The sequence below is a fragment of the Bacillus rossius genome, chromosome 2, assembly GCF_032445375.1.
Source record: "Bacillus rossius redtenbacheri isolate Brsri chromosome 2, Brsri_v3, whole genome shotgun sequence".
NCBI lineage: Eukaryota > Metazoa > Arthropoda > Insecta > Phasmatodea > Bacillidae > Bacillus > Bacillus rossius.
This window is the reverse complement of record NC_086331.1, coordinates 105,161,825-105,184,813: the sequence shown is the minus strand read 5'-3', so window position 1 is coordinate 105,184,813 and position 22,989 is coordinate 105,161,825. Positions and strand designations below refer to the sequence as shown.

Below are 22,989 nucleotides of genomic sequence, written 5' to 3'. Positions count from 1 at the left end.
CTATTAAGAACAATTTGTATAACTGTTGTTATAAAATGATAATACAATTTAAAAGTATGCGAGTACAGTATGCGTGCTCTATTCTCAAGTCTTATTTATAGGCATCAGCAGTGTATTTTTGTTGGTAGTAGAATTTATGTGTTTGTGAATGTTAGTTTTTGTTTAGATATTTTTGTTTGTATGATATTAGTTATTACTTTATTTTGCTCTTTATTTCTGCACTTAATGCCAGCTGTTTAGGCCCAGCTTCATCCACCTGGTTGAATTTTTAGTGTATCACTTACTGCAGATTTTTTGAAGAAATATTGAGAAAATATTATAGAAACTATTTTGTAAATGTCGCTCAGCTGTGAAGATCCAGAAAATGAAATTTTAGCGAGTCTCCACAATGCAATTAGTCAAGCAAAAAATTTAATTATGAATATTTGCCTGTGGCATTTTACAAACAACATTAACAAGTAGCATATGTCTGACAACAAAATTTATTACAGAACACAAAATGCAATGTTCTTGTAGTGGAATATTCAAAGAATTTGTCCTAGTAAAAGAAATCGACTTGAAATAATAATAATCCTACTTGGCAGGTGAATACTATATGTAGGCAGAAACTTAAATTAAATATATAACAACACACATTAGCATAATACAATAACTTAGTTATTTTTTAAACAGTCATAGATTTATGCTATCATAATGGTAAGACTTAGTTAATTTATTTTATAATATGTCCAAACAAGATTACAGTTAGTTTACATTGTATTAATATGGAAGAAGTAGGCTATGTAAAATTTTCTTTCAGACTATGTAGTATCTCTCTTTGTGTTGGAGTCTAATGATATTTTGGTTATTTTGATGTTGAAATTAAATTTTAGTTGAAATGATATTGAGGTTTTGGATTTTGAATAAGAATGTCTATGTCAGATTATGTAATCCTAAAAATCTATCTCATTTTAGAATGTTCTTGTATCTAAATCAGAATGCTATATACTACTGAGTGAGTTAATAGTGAATTTTAAAATTATGCATTTTTAAATCTATAACATAGGTAGGTATTTTTAGATTTTTTCAGGTTAATGTGATCATAAAATAATATTTTTTATATGAGAGTACAATTTGTAGTTTGTAGAATATAGTAGGCGAAGGTTGGTTTTAGATGTGTCATATTATTCTCATGTGAATGTATTTTTTTGTGCTGTTGTTGGTAGAAAGTAAATGTTTTTATTGGAATAATATAGGTTGTATTAAATCTGTCGAGGCATTATTGTACCTGCTATAACTTGATTGTTGTCCTGTGTTGCAGTTCCCGTAAACCCTCATACCCAGGAATAGAGCTAAACAACATATTTTACCTGAGGAACTTCTCAGACAAAGAGAAAATTTCTGTTGCAGTGACAGAAAATGTGAAGCTTGTCATTTTGGGAACATCATTTATTGGTAAAATATTGTGTTTCATGCTATTTATTTGATATATAGCTTAAGGTCCTATACTTTTGCTATCACACTGTCATCATGCAAGACTCACCATAGGGAATTCAGCCTGATGTGGCTCATGTCAGACGTGAGTGTGTTTGAATAGCACTCCCACAAGAATAACTTGTAAATCTTTCTGCCTGAAAGTGCTATGTTTTAGTGTGATTGATCTGTGTGAAGTGTTTATGTGCCAAGAAGGAGAGGACTACCAAATTACTGTCCACAAGCACACACACAAGCACTCGCACACAAACACTCTCACGTACATAAATATTTGTTATGACTTGAGTATGTTGATTGCAGTGTAAAAGAGGAAATTAAAATATGTAACCGGGATGGAGGTAAGCTAAAATTTTGGAGTACTCATTGTTCGAATTGTTTTGTAGAATTCAGAGGTACTAAATGTCAGCAAAACTCGCAACAGCACATACCTTTCCCCAGTCGCATTGATACCAGGCGTAGTAGGATGCGCTCTGCATTCGGGATCTTCATAGTTGCTGTTCACTGTAATTCTGATTGTAAAAATGTTCTGAATTGCTTTCACTTTTATTTACACCCGTGCCATTTTCAGACTAGCTGACTGTTTCATTTACAGTAGAGCACCCCTCAACCGGAATCATTGGGGGAGGTCTATTCCGGTTATGGGAAAATTCCGGGTAAGGGGAGTTGCGGTAGGGAGGCAAAGAAAAAAAGCCATTACATGCTGCACATATTAACTTATATGTATAGCCAAAGTTGTACTGTAAATATTTTCCACAGTTATAAAACCATACAATAAAAAATATGTAGATCTACATACGTACAGTTTTCAAAACGTGCCGAGTCGTAAAATTCCGGGCTAGTTGAATGACCTTCATTTAAGCAAGCTGGCAGGCACGTGTTTCTTATCTCTGTGGGTGGGTGCGTGCGTGAGCGAAGAAGATGATGAGGGTTCAGGGAAGGTAGTAGAACTACAGCTGCAGTGTTGTGTTACTTCTGTGTTGACGTGCTAGTGATTCACACTTCCTGTAGAGTGTATAGTCACTGCCACGCACAGTTTACATTTCACATACACAAGAATAACACTTCAAGCATCTCGTTTAAAAACACAGAGATAGAGAAATACAGGTAAATAAAGACTGTTTAACCATACATTAACGTATAAATATGTACATAATACATATTTGTACACTAAATTATTGTCTACAAACTGAAAGTATCACACGTTGGAAGTAAATTTTACTCGCTATCATGTGTGTCAGCGTTGTGTAGTGGGAGTCGGTGTACATACTCTTGGGCCGGCAGGAATTTACCGTTTGACATAGTGAAACAATAAAACTACTTATAGCATAAACATCTTTATAGTAATTCATGTCAGACACGAAAACCAGCGGTGTATTTACGCAATGCGCGGAAAAGACTGGCTATAATTAGCTCTCTGACAGACGTGCGCGCGCGCGCGCGCCTACAAGACATGTATAGTCAGGCAAAAGCAAAAACGCCTTGTTCCAGTGCGGAAATGTTTTGGAGATTTTTTTAATGTTTTATTTTTTTTTTTTGGAAAATTAGTTCCGGATATCGGGAGTTCCGTTTGTGGGAATTACGGTTGAGGGGTGTTCTACTGTATTATGTAGTGGATTCGCCCACCAGACTTCAGTTACGAAAGGCTTGCTACAAAACTGGAATGGAATGGCTTGTGTACATCACCGCCCGGCAAGTCGGTGAACAACGGGCACAGATTCCATTGTCATAATGGGAATCACGGGCTGGTGGAAGGTTTGAGTTGCTGTCTTTTCTTTGCCACGCAGATCGTCAATATTAGCATCATGTCTTACCCTCCTTTTTTATAGTCGTGGGAGAAATGATGAGCAGACACCCTTTTAAAACAGTTGCTTCATCCTTCAATAACCATTATGCATGCATGAATGCAAGAATTATTCAGTGTATAAACAGTGCAGCACTTGGATATGAGTGTATGCAGGCTATTCAAGTGGTATCAACCCTACTCATTCGTAAATTTAAATGCGTAAATGTCTGCAGTAACGAGTTGCATCAGTTAACCAAATTAAAGGCAACAAAATATAGTTTCCATTATTACAAATGTCTGTTAAACAAGGGTCTGTTAATTGAGGGCTTACTGTACCCTCAGTAAGCTGCTGAATTTATATGACCAAGATGGTGAATGCCTATACTACCAGTGAGTTTATTTGACCAACAGAGCATCTGTAGATGCATTATATTCAGCTATTTTGATATTCTTACACCACTGCTAATGTTGCTTACAACCACATTTGTGATTTGCATAAAATGTAAGTTTTAAGTGTTGGAGTACAAATTTTGCAAGAGGAAGTGTTGCCTCTTTCAAAATTTGACTTTAAGCAGTAAAAGTATTGTTAGAGCACTACCAGCAACTCCAGGGAAAGTAAGTACAGTGGAAGGTATCTCTAATTACTGGGCAGATTTCAAAACATTCCGATGCTATAGTTCCAAAAATTAGCAGGAATTTAACTTTTGAAAATTGTGTGCAAGGCCTGCAGGTCATTTTCCAAATATTTGTCTTATTCTTAATAAATGAAGAGAGTATCTTATTTCAGAGTCAATTTGAAAAGAGAATCTAATGCAATGAAGAGTGTAAAGATTACAGAAATTGTTTATTTAGAACAACCATTGAGAACTTTCAAGAATATCCATTGAAGGTCCAGAGTTTAAGAAATTTTCCCAAGCTAATGCTACTTAAATATTCTTCTCAAAGAAACTTTACCATCCCAAAACCAACCTTATTCTAAATAAAATGTTTTTGAAAAATTTTGTGCAAATGCTATGCAAAATTAGGAAACTGCTAAATAAAATTTTATTTCCCCCCAAATGTCTAAAAATAAAACTGTATGTTGGTATAGTGTGTTTGTGACTTACATGTATAGAGATAGTGTGTGTGAAATAAAAAGCTCTAGAGTGGAGAAAATCAATATCTTAGAAGGGTTTGATTGTTCTGTAAATTATAGGTTTTTATTAATTTGTTAACCTCTAAGGAAAAGTTTGCAGTCTGAGTTCTGAGCTCAAATACCAGGAAGGATGTGGGTGAGAGCCTCTTTAAAATGTACATTTAGGTGAATTAAGGTCTGGAAACATGGATTCTTACTAAACAATTTAAGAAATTTTTTTTATGAATGTAATGACACTACAAGTGTGGTTGGTTTTAGATTATAAAACATTGTACCTTTTTTGACATGTTATTTGTGTGAGTGAAATATATTTGTTGCAATCACTGTTCTCACCTTTGTTTAAAAAGTCTAAACATTTTTCTTTTTGTCAAATTAAAATATTCAATAATATGTTGTTTTTAAAAAATCTTTTTAGGCATGGAAATGGCAAGTTTTTACATTGGAAAAGTGAAGCAAATTACGGTTATTGGAAGTATACCATTTCGAAGAACATTGGGGACTGAAATAGGCCTGAAGATAAAGAAAATGCTGGAAGCCAAAGGTGTAACCTTCATCTTGAATAACTTGCCATCGAAACTGACATCAGGAGACAAAAATGATGGTATTCTGAGGAGTCTAGTCCTCACTGACGGAACTGTGGTGGAAGCAGATGTTCTTTTGATTGCAATCGGATCAGTTCCAGCAACTGATTTCTTGAAGACATCCAACATCAAACTGGCAGAAAGTGGTCATGTTATAGTGAATAAGGTAAGTAGTTTTTGCTACAAATGTAGGCTTCATTATTGAGCTTTGACATTGGTTTAGTGGTATTTACTATCTACACTCTATCTTTGTTTGCGTAGTCTGTAGCTTCTATGACTTCTGCAGCCAAAAAAACTTAGCATTAGTGATGAAGTTACTACAACTTAATTTTTCTACTGGTGGGTGTAACTGCATCTTCTGCACCTGGTTGCTACACCTTCTACACATGCTTGAATATGTGGTGTAAAGAATGCAGGTGGTGTGGGAGGGCAGGAATTACAGATTTGAATACTGAGTTTCATAATATAGCATTTCGACTTAAGTTATGCATGACAAAATATGTGGTTCACAAATAACTATGTGACAAGTCACACTTGTACAGAAAAATTTTTATTTTTCATACACAATTTGAAAATTGTTTGAACATTGTTGTATCTTAAAATTGACACATTGTTGGTATAAAATTTAATGACAGGTTATAAATTACATTTATTATGTTCATTTTAATTTAAATAATTCCTCTTATTAGCACTCATGCATTCTGGTTGTAATATTTACACCATTAGTTCTTTCTACACCCACTACAACTTAGGTGTAGAAAATGCAAAGCTACAACCCATGCTAACAAAGCTTCTTACAATATTTTTTAAAAGAAGATTTGTGTTTGTGGATTAGGAATAATTTTATTTTGGTATTATTTATAAAAGCTGTATGAGAGAGCACATTTAAACTCTTAATCACTATTTCTTTTGTTTAAAGTACATTTAAATACATACAATAATTATTACATTAATCTCATTTGTTCAATAAAGTGAAAATAATTTTTCTCACTCTCTGGGTGTAAGATATGCTTTTGAATTTGAATTAATTCAAAAATTCATTTATTATATAACAAAACCCAAATTCTTTGAAAAAGTAATTCAATGTTCAGGGTAATAAATGTTATATTATTACATAATGAAATGATACGTGATGCCACAGTGATGTCATGCATGGCAAGTGTAACAGTATAGCACGAACAGTTAAGTATACTTGTACCATCCTCTTCCATGTTTCTTTTATTTTATGTACTGACTTAGGACACTTTTCTACATGACACCAATGTCTTGTTCTTTGGTAGTTCTAAAATCTTAAATAAGTAATGAGTGCTAGGAAGTAGTACACTGCAAAAATATTTTTTTAAACAAACTATTTATGGATCAAGAAATATAATTCACAGTTCTTACCTGGAGGACAAGTTATATGTGTTGTTTTGTAAGTGCCCAATAGTAATGGAGATTATTTGAAGGGGAAGGCCAGTGAACTAACATTCAAAATGGGGTTTGATTTACAGTGTTCAAATGCCTTTCTTTACTACTTACTAGTTATGGCTTTAGCACTTCAAAGACTGCAGACAATTTTGAAACTGCAAGTACTGAAAGTGTGAATGATGCTGGTCATAAAACGTGTGCTGAAACACATCTTTGACATGGGCAATGCAGCAAGGTTTTGTGATTCACAGCCCAACAACAGTGGCATTGAAAACCAATGGTGGGAACTCTGCATTGCATTTAAAAAACATAATTAACTAGGCACTGGCAGGGCTGGAATGTGAGAACTGTGAATTCTTTTATTGAGGGTCAAATATTTTACAGTCCCTGCTTCTGTGTGTATTATATCATACATGTAGGCATGTGTGAAGCTTTAATTGAATTCAAAGTTTTTTTTAAATATTCAATAACATTCCAAAATCATATAAACTATTTGCATTAAAAAATCTTCGTATCATTCAAGTCTTCATGTCTTATGGGCAATTTATTTTCTGTTAAATTTGAAAGATCGACCTCTCGCACGAGCGTGACGTCATAATCGATAGATCTAAAGAATTATATAACTTATTTGCAGCATTGTGTGCCTACTGTGGGTTTTCTTAATTTTTGTCTAACAAAGTTATAAATGGATAAAGGGGCAGAGGGATCATCATAAGCGAAATACCGTCAAAAAGAAGAAGAAAACGTAGTGCAATATGGAATTTTTTCACAGACGTTGGCGATTGTTCCGCACAATGCAATAGATGCAAACAATCTTTCAAATACCTGCGTGGTAGGTTATGTCACAACAATTTTATTGTATTGTTTTAATAGTTTGTAGGTAGTACACATTAATATTATAATTTATTATTTGCTTGGTAATAACTGTTCTCCGATTGTAATGAAATCTTCAACGGTAAAAAAAAAGACAAAGTAAAACACATTTATGTCACTTTGCGACTACTCATGGAATGTATTCTTTTTCATTTGTTTTCCTATTCCTTCAATGTAATAAAGTTACATGTTGGCTTTTTTAGACAAGATTTTCATCATGACATTCGTAACAACGGTTTTGCGGAGATTTTTGAAGCCTTGATGTATTTGCCACAAAAGAATTTTAATGTATGTGTCATAGATTGATATTGTCAAAATAGTGAATTTGGAAATTTTACTATTGTTGTACAATACTGAATTTACCGAAAACACTTTTGCTATAATCACTAGTTTTTAATTATTTTGGCAGTATTTTGATGTGGATGAGAAAATAGCAAATATTGTAAGACTTTAGTCATCTGTGGAATAAATAATTATTTTTCTAGTTTTGGTATTTATCTAATAGTTAGTTCTCATCTAAAAAATTAAAAACTTCAGAAAACTGTGTTTTTGTCCTGAAAATCAAAAAGTATTTTAAATGTTGTTAACCTAACATAACCTAACCAAATTTTCAAACTGTAAACGACCGATTAACTACTTGAAATACTGCATTTCAGTTCACAGAATCATAATATGAGAGAAACTCAAAAATACAATTATTATAATTTTTTTTTTTCAGAAGAGTATTTCTAGAATATTTCCCTATTTTTAATTGCCATCCGAGGGCAGTTTCGTTATTACAGATGATTTACATTTAAAAAATGAGAACAGTTCAATGTCTTTACAAAGAGACCTGTTTAAATATTGAAAATATCACTTTTTTTTTTGAAAACACATTTAGTACATGTTATATTTTATATTGATTGTACTAATGAAATTTACACAAGAAAATAGTGTGACATATCAACAATATAATAATATTGCTTGCAGGCAATACAACAACACTCCAGAGCCATTTGGAGGCAAAACACAGTGTGTTGTACAAGCAGCTATTGAAAGATAAAGAGAAAATTCATGAACTTGAAGAAACTTTTGCAAAAAAAAACTACAATTGCTGCAGTCTCCTTTATCGAATGTTCAGAAGTATGCAGAATATATCACCAACTGATCCTAAAGCACAAAATATTACAAAACAAATTGCCAAAATGTTGGAAACAACTTTTGACTTACGAGTTTGTAGTAGGGCATGGGTTTCAAGAGTTAATGGGACACAAAAATGTTGCACCTACATACACAGTACTCAGTAGAACTACATTCTCTGAACAGGACATTCCAGCTCTTTATGAGGAAAAAACAAACTCCCAAGGAAATGCATGTACAAGATTTACCAACAATATCATCCATAGCATTTACAGCTGATGGCTTGACTTCACGTTCAACAGACAATTACATCAGCCTTACCTGACATTATCTCAGATCTGACTTCACTACTGTGTCATTTGTAATGAGCAATGTCAATACCTTTACCTTCAACTTTACGCTCAAGGTTGCCAAATTCCCTACAACCATGCTACAAAGAGGGCCATGCACTCAGCTGTCCGAACAAACCTATCTTTACTCGATCCCGCGAAGCCTGAATCTTCCCTTGAGCATGCTGTGAGAATCAATAAACCAAGCCAAACAAGTTATCAACAAATTTTTCATTTATATTGAAAAGTGTGAAATGGGTTTGCAAGATAAAAAAAAATAACAGCCGACGTTTTATCATTTCCTCTCAATTTATTAAATGCCGATTTCACATTCGTAACAGTCATGATAGTCTCTGAAAATGGTAGTGTCTCTTAACATGTACATTTTACACTTAACTTTCAATACGTATAAAACTGTGTATGCATTTTAAAAGTTTTATATACACAGTTTTTTGTATCAAATATATGGGCATTCTTTATAATCTCACCATGCAAATGCAAATGCAAAAAAATTCATAAATACCAGGTAAATATAAATAGCATAAAGTATTATCTCAAACACTTTACTCCCACAACTCTAATTAGTACAATAAAGGATTATTAAAAAAAAGCATCAAACGATTTATTGGAGCGCTCCTAAAAATGTTATTTTGGCCATTCATAATCATGTTGAAATTCTGAGTCCATTTACCTACACGCATGCCCATACAACTATTCAGCGCATATTCAGTTTCTTAATTCATGAGTCATTCATAACAGTTATGTATTATTGTTAACTTGAAATTCCCATCCACAAACAGCAATTTCGCAAGCAAGAAGGCAGAAATCACTCTTCTCTTTCTCAAACTGACATACAGAATTCATCAACGACCAACAAGAATTTACTATACCTATGATGTAATATTACGTTAAACTGCAGTTATAACTTACATGAGTCTATAGTGAAAATCTGGTACCACTCTATTCAATGCTAAGGTTCGTTACTGCCCAATTCACAGACACAGCAAGTCCATGACACTATAATACGTCGTTCGAATTTGCAAGTTTTGGTCCTCAGCAGGCTTACAGCAATTCGTGTTTCGACAATCTTACTTTGTTCGGCAATGCTGTAGTCCAGTGGCATGCGTCAAAACCTGTGGTAGGAGTTTCATGCCGTTTTTGCTGGGCGCAGGCAGCTCGTCCCACCACACTCATGGCCGTTGAAATCACAAGTCATGCGTCGTTGGCCGGTCGCATTCCCCACCGCCGACCGCCGTTCATTTGTTTCAGCTTTGTTATTCGGCTCCACTTGGAAGTCGTTCTGAAAAGAACCAAAGAAAGGGATTTACAAGCGCCAATAAATAGCAAGAAATTACTACGTGAAATTATTTAAAACTTCGAAATAAATTAACCTGACTATTAAAATTAACAGAATTAAAATAAAGTTAATGAAAATTACAATAAAATATTATTAAAACAAAATATTGAAGTGATCTTAACTCGGGTTGCCAACCTATGGAGAAAGTTACCAAGTAACTGGTAACAGCAACACTGTTGGAAATAAATCCGACACAAGTATTCATGTGACTGCTATCCTAAAAAATGTTCTCGATGACTGGGAAATGACCCAGCAGTGACACCTAAACCATTATTCTGTATCACTGACAATAGCCAGAATTTGGGACAGGATCCTCTGTCATTATTTAAAGATTGTTCAAGGTCATGTTTTGCTCATACCCTTCAAATTGCAATTGAAAACAGCAAGAATGATTGCTCAGGTACAACCACACTTCTTAAAAAAGGCCAGGAGTATAGTTGGTGATTACCGAAGGAAAAGACTACACACACTCCAGGATCAGTTGAACATGCCTAAACTAGAGGTAATTCAACATGTTGATACACCTTGGTGTTCAGAGTACCAAATGCTCAAGAGACTGCTGGAAATGAAACCTGCTCTTGTAGCCAACCACGTGAACTCTGGTGATACAGACATGCTGACCGCAGTGGAATGGAAACATGCTGAGAACTTTGTTCAAGTTTTACAACCACTTGCAGAGACCACAGAAGAAATGAGTGGAAACACTTACCCAACATTGTCTATGATCATTCTAGTACTTCACTGTCTTCTTTGTAATCTCGAATTGCACATTACTGCCAAAAAAGATAGTGACGCAAGAGCGCTGCATAAAAATCTTAAGTTGAGGTTTCCGAACTACATGCAAGAGCCCATACAGAAAGCTGCAATGTTGATGGATCCCAGATTTAAAGGTGTGCTTCTGTTAACAATGCAAACAGAAGCCATTCTTTTGTCAAAAATTAAAAGTTTAAAAACTTGATTCCATTCACGTACAAGAAGTTAAATCTAGCATTCCCAGTTCTGCACCAACGTTGTTACCACTCACCACCTCTGGCTAGCTCAAAATTAGGTGATAAGTGAACATACAGTTTGGTCGCAGGTCACGAAGAAATTCATATGGAATGTTTGATGCATTAACTTTCGTTTTTTATTTACTTAAAATCAAAATATTTTCCGAATAAACATAAAAAAAAATGTAAATGTACCTCTAGAAAAGATAAAACACTGAGCCATCGCCCGACCATGGCCTGCTCGGCCCGGTGCTCGAACAATGACTAACTTTACAGCCTTCCTTCCCTTTGTGCGGGCAGTAACCAGGACTCGCTGACGTAATTCTCAGCCAATCACGATGCATGGAAACAGAAATTTCCACAAAATTCTTACTTCCGTTCCCACAATGTAGCAATTTTGTCTCTCTCACACTCCCGTGACAGTGACTCACACCCCTAGCGTGTGAAACAAAGCCTCGGTAGTGGAAATAACGAAGGAGAATTACGTCAGCACGCCTTCCCACACAAAGAAGCCAGCAAAAAAAAACATTACTTTAAAAATAAACTTATGAATTATAAAAACCAAAACATTAAACCTGGTGAATTAAGTTCACAAAAACTTCTAAAAGGAAAAACTTTACATCACACCTGAAATATGACAAAAATTTATAAAAAAATTATTCTTACTGGATTGCATGGGGAAGGCTGTGTAATCTGGGTTGTTACAACGTCTTCTCTATGGGCTGTCTGGGATAGTATTCCAAAGCAAGAAAATTAAGATTACAATGAAGGAGAAGAAGAGGTACGAATGTACTTAAAAAGGCCCTGTAAACAGACATGACAATCCATTAAATTGGTGGAATAATTTAGTCACAAATACAGATATTTATCTAAAGTAGCTATGAAGTATCTGAGGGTTCCCGCCACACAAGTAAATTCAGAGCGTCTCTTTTCAGTGGCTGGGAATGCTGTTTCAGCACGAACAGAAAACTTGCTTCCTCAGCACATCGAGCAATTGGTGTTTTTACATACCAACTTGAAATAAAACTAGACCCTAGTGTTTAAATGTTTATCCACTAATAGATTAGAATGGTGTTTTGTGTATGTATATTTTTAAATATTTTTAAATATTAATATAACCTACTAGTTTTTGTGTTTTGTTCTTGCCCCAAATAGACATAGGAGAAGTATAACAAGTTTTCCCGGTGTAGTAAAGAGTATATTATACTTATAACAATGAACATTTTTTGAGGGCTCACAAGAACAGTACTTCAGTTTATATTGTGCGATGGTGTACATGTACATAAAACTATGATAAATATATTTTTCTTATAAGGATTTAATAATAATAGTTTTGTGCCGGAAATTTGGTATTTCGACACGATTTGTTTTAAATTTTTATTATAATATTAAATTATTTTTGGAAATTTTATTTTTCTTTATAATTTGGTTTCTAAAGGATGATTTACTCTTTGTTAGGCTGGTGTACTCCCCTTAGTTAAAATTTGTGCCAGTAGACAGAAGCACCTTTCCCAGAGACCTATAGGATATTTTGCAGATCTAAGACTTTGTTGGCAGAGCGTTTAACATTTCCCTCGCTTACAGGCATGTCCCAGGCCTGTAACGTTACTTCACTTCATGACTAAAACTGCATACAACAGCTCTGGACGAGTTGTTACTATTTCTCAGAGGCGAGCTGACCATAGCCTTTACCGTCACGAATACGTATTAGGTTCACTCCCCTGGAGTCACGTCATGGAAGCTAGTTCCCAGCGCTGTTGCGCTTTTGTCCACCCTCCTTCCCCCTCAGTTCTAAGAATTCGCCTAAGACCAATGATCGGTCATAAACCCCAGCCGATAGCGACCGTCTCCAAGGGCGACGGGCATAAAAAATGTGTGTGCCAAGATGGACCACCCCACGACATCTCGCGGCAGAAACAGTAACTTATTATCTTAGCCGCCAGAGTGTAGCACCTGACTGCCCCTTTATTCCCTTGTTAAAGCAGACGCCTTGGGCGAGTCGATTCTTTTTTATTTCAGACACCCCTCAACAGGTAGCGCTAAGGTTGGCCAGTGCTACCAACTTCGAGACATCAGTCAGAGTTTTTTTATGATGCCCACTTGGGGAACTTCGGAACCTTTCGGTCCGGACTCCCAGTCCCCCCCCCCCCCCTCCTCCACCCCCCCCCCCCCCACACTTTTTATAGAACAGTTACTTTTAATTACGAGACGCGGTTCTTCGCGTGACACTTCGCGTTGCGACTGCAGACGGACCATTTTGCGATTATCGGCGAGTCGACGAGACACTGCAAGACTTCCATCTGGCCGCAACCGACTATGTAGTCGCCTAAATAAGGGATGCTCTCCCTATAATCTTTTTCAAGTAGTTTAGTCCGTCTGCTTAGTACAAGAGTAATAGTTATTTTTCTTTTAAATTATTTCTTTTGAAATTAAGAAAACATCCGCGTCCATCCGCGCATTCGTGGGATCCAGTTCCTGGCGGGCGACGCATCGGTAAATAGAAGCCAACTTCCCTGTCTGACAGGGTCCGAGAGCCAGACGCCGAATTGGCATTATCATCTCCCATCCTCAACAGGACACAAGCGCCCTGGCATCATGTTCCCACGTGATCTCCGGGAAACGAAGCCCCGACCTCCGGTGCTTCTGTATCTTTTGACCCTTTTCTGAACTTTCTTTAAATTACGTCGTCAGATGCAGTTCATTAGATAAACATAATTTCTGGACTTTAAGTATATATACTGGGATAGTTTAAACATATTTGTAATTTTTTATTGGTTTATGTATTTTTAGTAAATGAAACTTCTTATAATTGAATGTAGGGTCGACCCACAAATTTTTTTTCTTTCTTTCTGAATATACCTGAGAGCTGTTTAAGAATGTAATTAATATTGTACGTTAATATTCTCTTGTATCTGTTATAAGTTTACTCAATATGGAGTAATTATATTTCAGACGGAATCACACCTTGTTTCTGTTCATTACTAATAACATTGTGAAACCTTAAAGATCCACCCAGCACAAAAATGGTAATCCGACCGTGGTTTGCCGCTACAGTTTCATGTTTTTAAATAGAACAGAGATTAAAGCTGCAATTTATTTTTAATGTGGAGCACTTTGTGTATTTTTTTTAATGGGGTTGGCAAGTTGAGTTAAAACCTACATTTAAGAGAATTTTTTTTTCTTGTAAAAAGCAACTATTCACATTTGATTCGGCTTCACACAAATTGCTATTATTCGTTTCGCACTTTGATTTGTAATGAAAATTTTACATTCGCACATGCTTACATATATGTGTGTATTAGTAACCTATGCAATTATGATTGTAAGAAATACAGTACACTGCTTTTAAATATTACTTTTGGATTTAATTAAGAAAAATGTTTGTATGTGTCAATCTATTATATTTCCATTGCCAATGTATAATAGACAATAGTGTTGTGTTGCAAGTCATCTTTAGCATTTAGCCACAATGAAAATGTAGTTTTATCACTTTGTGTCCCTTTTTAATGGATTTTTTTTTTGTTTTAACAATTTCGCACAATGGCCGTACAAAATGCAACTTACACGTATACATTGTCTAGGCTGGCTGAGTGCCCGTTTTTCCTTTTCTTGCGCAAAACTGTTCTTTCTTTACATTTGTTTCTATTCGCATTAAAGAAATCATTAACTTTTTAATGTGATAAGAAAAAATCAGGAATCGTCCATATTCTGGTTGTGTGAACATTCTTACTCCCGGGGCCATCCTCAGGCTGGCCGACTGCTTTTATTATGTAGTGGATTGGCCCACCCGACTTAAGTTACGAAACACGAATCAACTTTGCCCAACCACAAGCTGTGGACTGGCCTTGAGTTTCACAGATTTGTGCTGCCTGGCTGTGCAACAGTTGTAATTAAAGTAAGTGGTTGTCATGCAAACGTGTTAATAAACCCTGAATTGAGAACATTGTTATTCGTGAGGGAGTCCGTGGCAGAGTGAAGACGAGTGGGATACCATTGAGCTGACTGCATGCGGAGTGTTTTCTTCCTATAACAGCGCCTGTGACAGTGAGAGCGAGGCATGTCGTTGCACATCTAAGTAAGACATTGGGAGTATGACAACCACATGGGAACGACATGCACTAGCTAAGCTAGTCTCACTGAGTCCATGTGCCTGGTCACATGGTGGTTTCTGACTGAACTCACATCTTAAACACAGTCTCCCTCATTAGGCCTTGTGTTAATGGTAAACCTAAATAAATATGGTTGGAATAAGATCTGAGGCAGAGTTCTTTGAAATGTGCCATTTTGCTTTGAACTATAATTCAGAAAGTTTAAATATGTCTGCTGCTAGCAGTGAGAAAATATTTTTTTAAAATCTGTTGCCAGGAGTGTGCATTTTATTGTAAAAATTTTTGGATGTGCTTCAAATTTTTGAATGAAAAGTTTTTGGTGATTTGAAGTTACCGTTTACAAATTAGTGTTTCGTGTTGAAAATGAACTTCATGGCAAATGTGTTTGTTGGCAGTATTTGGAAACGAATGTGGCAAATGTGTTTGCTGGCGGTGATGTGGCCATTGCTCCTCTCTATGATGGTCATTCCACATGTGGGCACTGGCAGCTCGCTCAGTATTGTGGCAAGTTGGCTGCTAAAAACTTAGTGCACAAAAATCACTCAGAAATTTCCACTGTTCCTTTCTTCTGGACAAAGATTTTAGACACAAATATTCGCTGTTCAGGTGAGTTATAACTGGAAAATTTATCAGATGTTTAAGTTGTAATTATATTTTATGTGTACTAGATTTTATCCACAAAACATCAGCTAAGGTGATACAATATATGGCTGAAAATGCTGAGAAAGTTTCTCCTGTATGTAACATCAAAAAATTGTATTTGCAGACACTGGCTGAGAGGTCAGACACTCCTCGCCTTGCAACAAGGCAAAGTGGGTTTGATTCCCAGTGAGGTCAAACCTGGCAGCCAAGTGAAAAACATGCCAGATATTGCTGTGCACCAGTGGGTTTTTGCAAGGTACTCCTGTGTCCCCCACTCATTTGTTCTGACAGTGCTTCATTCACATCTCTTTACTCCTCATCGTTTATAATGACCATGATGTCGATAAGACTTTAACCCCTCATTCTTTAATACGTACATACGTACATACTTGCTAACTCTGATGATTTATCCATAAACAATTCAGAAAATGCCAAATCTTGAAATTAAAAATTTTTAAAAATTGATTTACATATTATCTGTTTAAATTTGTCATTGCTGGGTTTTTATTTTTGCTTAAGTTTTTTGAATTGATTGATAATATGTCGTACATTTGTGTATACTGTAGTTTATTGGCTGTTTGGTACAGGTACATTTAGCCATAGGTAGTCAATAAAAAAACATTTTTAATAGAAAATATACTTTCTATTCCTGCATTTTGAAGTTTAATCATAAGTTAAAAATTATAGCATTCTGTGTTATATTTGTCAACATGGTTTAAATATTACACATGTTTGGGAGTATGACAAGACAACCACCAAAAGCATTAAAATTAAAATGTAAAATTTTAAAGTACGGAACAAAATATTTACATTTCTTCTACTGCCAGCAGTAGGAAATAGTGTAAATCTCAATATCCGACACACAGCCTATTTAGAAGTTAAAGAATTAAAAACATTGTTGTAAGTACTGCCTTGCTTTAAATTATTTGCGCTTGTTGATACGTGAAAATCTATATACATAAATTTATCTAGTGTCCCTTGTAGTATTTGGAGTGCACTACAGAGGTTTAACTTTGATCTGAGTCAAAATTTATAGTTTTTTCTAGGTGCTATTTTTTTTTTACACAAGGGCAAGTCTTTCCTTTAGCATTATTTTTTAATGTTGAAGTTTTTGCAGATTTAATTTGGTTTGATTGATTTTGAAAATGCAAAACATCCTGTACACTCGACTGCATGCTGAAAATTGTCTACTATTTTATCAACACATGGAAAAAAGGCATGAGATGTCCAATAATGCAATAATGTATATCCGGCTTTTTAAGCTACATTTTGTTTAATATACTTGTGTATAATTTGTGAAATTGATTTGAATGTGACTGAAAATTTATTCTTCACTGAATGTTGCAATCATTGTTACAAAATAAATATGTTTATCTAAGATCATATTTAAATCCTCCTCACATATTTTGTGATTTATTAAACAGGTGTCTACATATCAATTACTAGTACACATCTTTCAGTTTAACCATGAATTTATCTTGCAGTTGGTCACCTGTAGTGAAAAAAATATTACAGCACAATTTTTCAAAATATAGGCCAAAGAAGTGTCTGAGCTCCTTATCCGCATATGTTTTGAATAATTTTGTTTTAACATTACCATTATTAAAAATAATTGCCTAATCATGAGTAGTATGTTTCGAGATGTGATACAGTACACTCCCGATTATCTGGGGTAATGACTGGCAAGAGGTCCACGGATAACCGAAAAACATGGCGAAAGCAATGTAAAAAAACTTATTAAAATTTTTTTATACCAACTATCTAGACAAACACTGTGACAGATGCCAATACATTTGAAGTACATGTATATAAATGTTGAATAACTTTCAAGATTAAAAAACCTAAAATAAAATTTAAAATTCACGTACCACATTGTTTACCTAATAGGGCTGGGGCATAACATTCCTATGAAGGTGCTAACAAAATTTCTGAATTACCAAATTTTAATGTTTTTGAAATAGGATATATATTTCAGGTATAATAAGATTTTAAAAAGCATAAACTTAACGTTTCCTGTTATTAGAAAAATCATTTCACCTGTTAACAGAATTCCCGACTTTGTTGTTTAATATGTGCTTTTCTGCCATGATTTGCTATTAGCGTATCCTAGTAGGTGCAAGGTAAACTAGCCTTGAAATCTTCTGGCTTTTCTCTCCAGAGATGTTGCTGACATGCTGGATGGTGGAATATAGAGCTGTACCGATTTACAGAATTTGGCCGATATGTCGATACAACTGTTGCCGATTCACCGATTCCAAACCGATACGGTGGAAAACACATTGTGGTTAAAAAATTTTTATACATATATAAATTACCCCAAATATCTCATACATAGAAAAGCATACAATGCAAATGCACATGTAGTTTAGTTTGAGTAAACAAAAGTTTAATTAAAAAGAAAGACAACCTAAGATTAACTGAACAGGATATCTATTTTAAACCAGCAGTAATATAAATACAAGAACAAAGTGAGTGCTTGCCTAAAGTTTGCTTTTATTGAACTTTTTAGAATAAACAATTCAACACAATTTACTTAGCCATACATTGGCTCACTAGAGAAAACATTTAACTAAACCAGCACCGATTACAGAAATCCTAGATTTTTATTAAGAAAACATTCTTAATTTTTCCATGAATGTCTTTTAATGCCATAAAAAATTCCACATGCACCAAACATTCCTGTGGAAATGCATTTCATGTGGCCGCTTTACACGGGAAACTGTCAAAGGATTTTACGTTATATGAAGCCTTATTTTAAAAAATTAAATTTTTATAACTTGACGTAAGTTAATTAAAAATTGTCTCCGTCACAATATTACAAACATTTCTTTGCAGTTCAAGCAGTTGGTATTTTTGTTGTGTGTGGTGGCAGCCATGCTCTAAAATAAATGAAGCTTTTGTTTGTATTTAACTTTACCGTGATGGAGATACATTTATTTACGATGTATTAAATTCAAGAACGTTATTAAAACACAGGATGGTTAAGTTTGATATGTGCAGCTGGCACATGTAGCTAAGAAATGTGATTTCAAAGTATGAAGTACTAAGAAAAGTGAAAATGGTACTTGTGGATTATTAGGTTATGGCAGACACTTTCAATTTTCAATAATATCGGCCGAAAATTACCAAGCATATTGTGGATTGGCAGCAACGCTTATTCAACTAAATATCGGCAAAATCAGCTTCTGCCAATTCGTATCGGCACAGCTCAAATGGAATATAAACTTTGGCTGAACACTTGGGCATCGTCTGAAATCAATATGCAATCAGGAAGTGAATAGCTATTGAGGAATGAGCAAAATATTGTTTGTTTATTCATGATATTATTAATTTGTTGCTTTACTAATTCATTGCATTTTATTTAATGCTACACAAGTGCCATTGTGATTGCGCAAGCATGAAAATAAAAAGTCAAAAGTTATTTTTGTTTATGAATTATGGAAATATGGTAAGGTTAACCTGTAAACTAGATAACTCGCTCCCGGATAATCGGGAATCTACTTTAATTGTAAATTTAATACAAAGGTGCCTTTAGCTGCTGTAACATTCATGCTAAACCAAAATTATTATATCTTAACTTAAGTTTTTATGGGTTTTTCCTTACAAAATTAACATACTGGATCCTGATTCTACTGCATGTTTTGTTCTTGATAAGTTAGGTGTTTTGGCAAATAATTCATGAATTTATATTGTTATTACTAAAGATTTTCAATGCACTGTGATTTAATAATATTTTATGAATTTTTTCTAGGTGTCTTTGAGAATTATGACCGCATACAATTAAGCGAAGATGATGAAAATGAAAAAAATTTTATTGCTCATTTCTGCAAGAATGGGAAGATTTATGGTGTTGCTGCTTCTGGTTCCAAAGCTTCTTATGCAATAGAGTTTGCTGAAAAGTTGGCTGTACATGGTCCAACCTTAGACCTGTAATACTCATGTGCCGTGTGCATTATCCAATCCTAGACCTGCAATGCTCATGTGAACTATGCATGGTTCAACCTTAGGCCTGGAATGCTCTTATGACTTAATTATCTCTAAGCCTGAGCAAAGCTGCAGTTTTTTAAATAATATGTACATTAAACTAGCTAGATATGGGTATTGGAAGTAAGATGAGTATATGGTTCTAAAACCAGTTGCATATAAAAACTTAAGCGTATATTAAAATCACCTTCACTCAGATTTTCTGTGACAAAATTTATTTTTATACAGCACAGAAAACTATTAACTGCTCAGTCAGAACTTAACTGCAATAATTTAAATGAGTACATTCTTAAATTTACAATTCTGAACAGAATTGTATAGATTTTGCTTTAGTCCCTAGCCCCATCACTATACTAAACTTTAATTTATTTAAAGTTTCTGGAAATGTCAAAAAATGCTTAAAAAAAACTATTGTGATTTGAATCCATAACCAAAAGCTTTGCTTAGGACTTTAAAATGTACTTAATTTGTTGAAATAGGTAAATAATTTGAAATCAGGGTATCTGCAGGCCACGAGAAGTAACAAAACTAAGGACTGTTCACAAAAATTCACAAAAGGTCCTGAAACAAACAGTAATGATGCTGGAAGTCATGAAACCTAAATATCCAGCAGCTTTTTGCTAACTTCCATTTTGTTTTTTGATGCCTTACTTAGGTTTTAGTTACACATTAAATATAAATAGTTTGTGACAGTCTACTTAAAACACGTGGAAATTATTTGTGAATAGGTTTTAGCTTTAGAAAATACAAATTGGTGAGTTCCTAAAAATAATAGTTCTATTTTGTATTATGTATGTATAAGTTTGCTTATTATACACAAAAAATGACTCTTGTAGTAAATCAAAGTTTAAAAAAAAATTTATCGAAGGTCCTGAAAAAGTTTTGAAATCGGTTCACCAGGTATTTGTAGACATCCTGAAAATTTTTAATTTCTGTAGCATTTATATATTTCATTTAAAAAATTTTTTTTTTAATTTAATAATTTGTTGCATTTAAATGGTAAATGAATTTACCATACTCTACAACCTCAATGACAGTATTATCTTTTCACCAATATGTATTTAAATTTTACTTGTCAATGGAGTATGATTTTTTTTTGTACACCATTACATCTTTACTAACAGTATTAGTTGGTCACTTAGATGATCTTGCATTTTGAGCTAAGATGCCTGCATTAAGCAAGCCATCATAAGTACCCAATCAGCCTTTGGTTTAATTTGACTCAAAGTTATAAAAAGAATATTTATTTGCACAAAAAAAATTTATATAGTTTGTAAATACAATTAGGAACACATACAAATTCAAATGTGCTTGCTTGAATATGTGCAACTGGCTGATAAAACTTGAATTTACAAGAAATACATTTGAGCATATATTATAACTCCATGTGCATACACAAAATGCACATACATGTGATGCACCAGACATACAAACACACAAACAATATGTCCATACACAAGTAATGATTGGAGAATGTTGGAGAGGTATGGAGAATAACAATAAGGTTCAGGAATTCCTAATTATAGTGCTTATTGTAATGCAATGTACTGCCCATGCATTTTCCTCTTAATGTTCCTTAAGTGATTGTTCTTCCCCTCAATACTCTTTTAACACTTTTGCTGGGTATATTTCCATTTCTGTCAGACAGATCATAAACCCAAATGACCCATAACTTTCAACTAGCAGCTCACATATACAATATATATTTTCTTTGGTGTACAGGGGGGAAAATCTGAGGTTATACCATTGGCGTATTAATTTATTTCAATAGTTCAGATTGCTTTGAATAAAAGATACTACTGATTGAATGCCTGGTAACACATTGTTTAAAAAAAATGTGTGAAACCAATTTCCACATTACCTTTAGCAAAATGCATATTCAAAATCCTTTTCCATTGGCTTCTTATAGGTTCAGAGGATGAACTATTGAAACATTAATTTCTTTCTAGTAGATTGACATCTTCCAAATAAAATGATTCTCTTGAAGGCAATGTGTGATCTTCCATCGCCACCAACAAACCGTGAAACACCGCTATGTGATGACCATTTTCAAAGCATTCTGGTGGCAAATTAGGGTATTTTAGTTTATTTCAATTGGTTGATAGCTTGGAATGAAAGCACAGCTCAGAAATGACTGTTGAAACTCCCCAAATCACAAAAACAATGACATGAACGTAGTGACATGTGATCAATTAATTTACCTGGAGAAAATAAACCTGAGAGAGATGCACACTGACAGAGTGTAGAGTACTGGTATATTTTCAGCAGATGGGATTAGAAATTTGTTAAATTTATGTTACTTGTACATTACTGCTTAGTATTACCTACTGTAAAAGTTGTATGGTGTTTTATTCTTGCTATTTAATAACTTCCAATTTAGTCTGATTGAATGAACACAAAAATGTGGTTATAATTTGAACCAAAAGACTAAGTTTCAAACAGTACATCACAAATACTTTAGTTGTAAGTTGTAAATTTTTTTGACACAGAATAGTAGCATGTTAAGTTTGAAATGATTTATTTTACTGTAAGCATACATCTGTAAACATCATTCACAAATTTGTTTGTCTTGTATGTTGATGTGTTATAAAGCTTGTATTGACAATAAACAAAGTATGAGATTAATTTATTTCTCGAAAAATTCTCACATTACCCGTTCTCACAATGCATGAAGAATAGAAAAGTTCTGACCAGCATACTCATATGGTAACCAGGGATAGTCATAGATTGTAGCGACTTTGTGCACAAAATGGTTCTTGAAAGCACACTAATTTAATGTGTGTTGCCTAATCCTTTCATCATCAGATGTGTTGTGCTTGTTTTTCTCAACAGACTAGCTGCTAATGTTTGGACAGTTTAATACAATTATGTAAAGCAGCACATGATACGATAATGAAAGTTGACATTTTTCAGGCCGCCTCAATTGAATATAGTTGGAAAATAACAAAGTGATTTGTTTAATTTAAAACACGGCCAAGGTAAGGAAACTGGTGAAAAATATTCAGTCACATTTACTCTCTTGAATAAATGAAAAGGGTAAACTGTTCCACCCAGCATACACATCCACTGATTACAAACTGGATTCACACCGTGTGGCTGAGAAGACCGGGATAATTGCTGCACGAGAGGGATTGTTGGTACTGGATAGCTTTCGGGGTCACAGTGAATGAAGTAAAACAGGAATTGTAGGTAAACAAAACTACAT

The 22,989-nt window shown here is 34.3% G+C and overlaps 1 protein-coding gene across 7 annotated transcripts in view; it reads left to right on the top strand.

Moving 5' to 3' along the window:
- LOC134529551 (apoptosis-inducing factor 3-like) overlaps positions 1–22,428 on the top strand; it is a 59,901-nt gene extending 37,473 nt beyond the window's left edge. For all 7 annotated transcript variants that reach the window (XM_063363766.1, XM_063363764.1, XM_063363763.1 and 4 more), the window contains exons 7-10: positions 1,301–1,434; positions 4,807–5,138; positions 15,554–15,764; positions 19,552–22,428. In XM_063363766.1, the coding sequence (XP_063219836.1) occupies positions 1,301–1,434; positions 4,807–5,138; positions 15,554–15,764; positions 19,552–19,733 (859 nt within the window). In that variant the 3' untranslated portion in view covers positions 19,734–22,428. The remainder of the gene's footprint in view (positions 1–1,300; positions 1,435–4,806; positions 5,139–15,553; positions 15,765–19,551) is intronic.
- Positions 22,429–22,989: the final 561 nt, after the last annotated feature.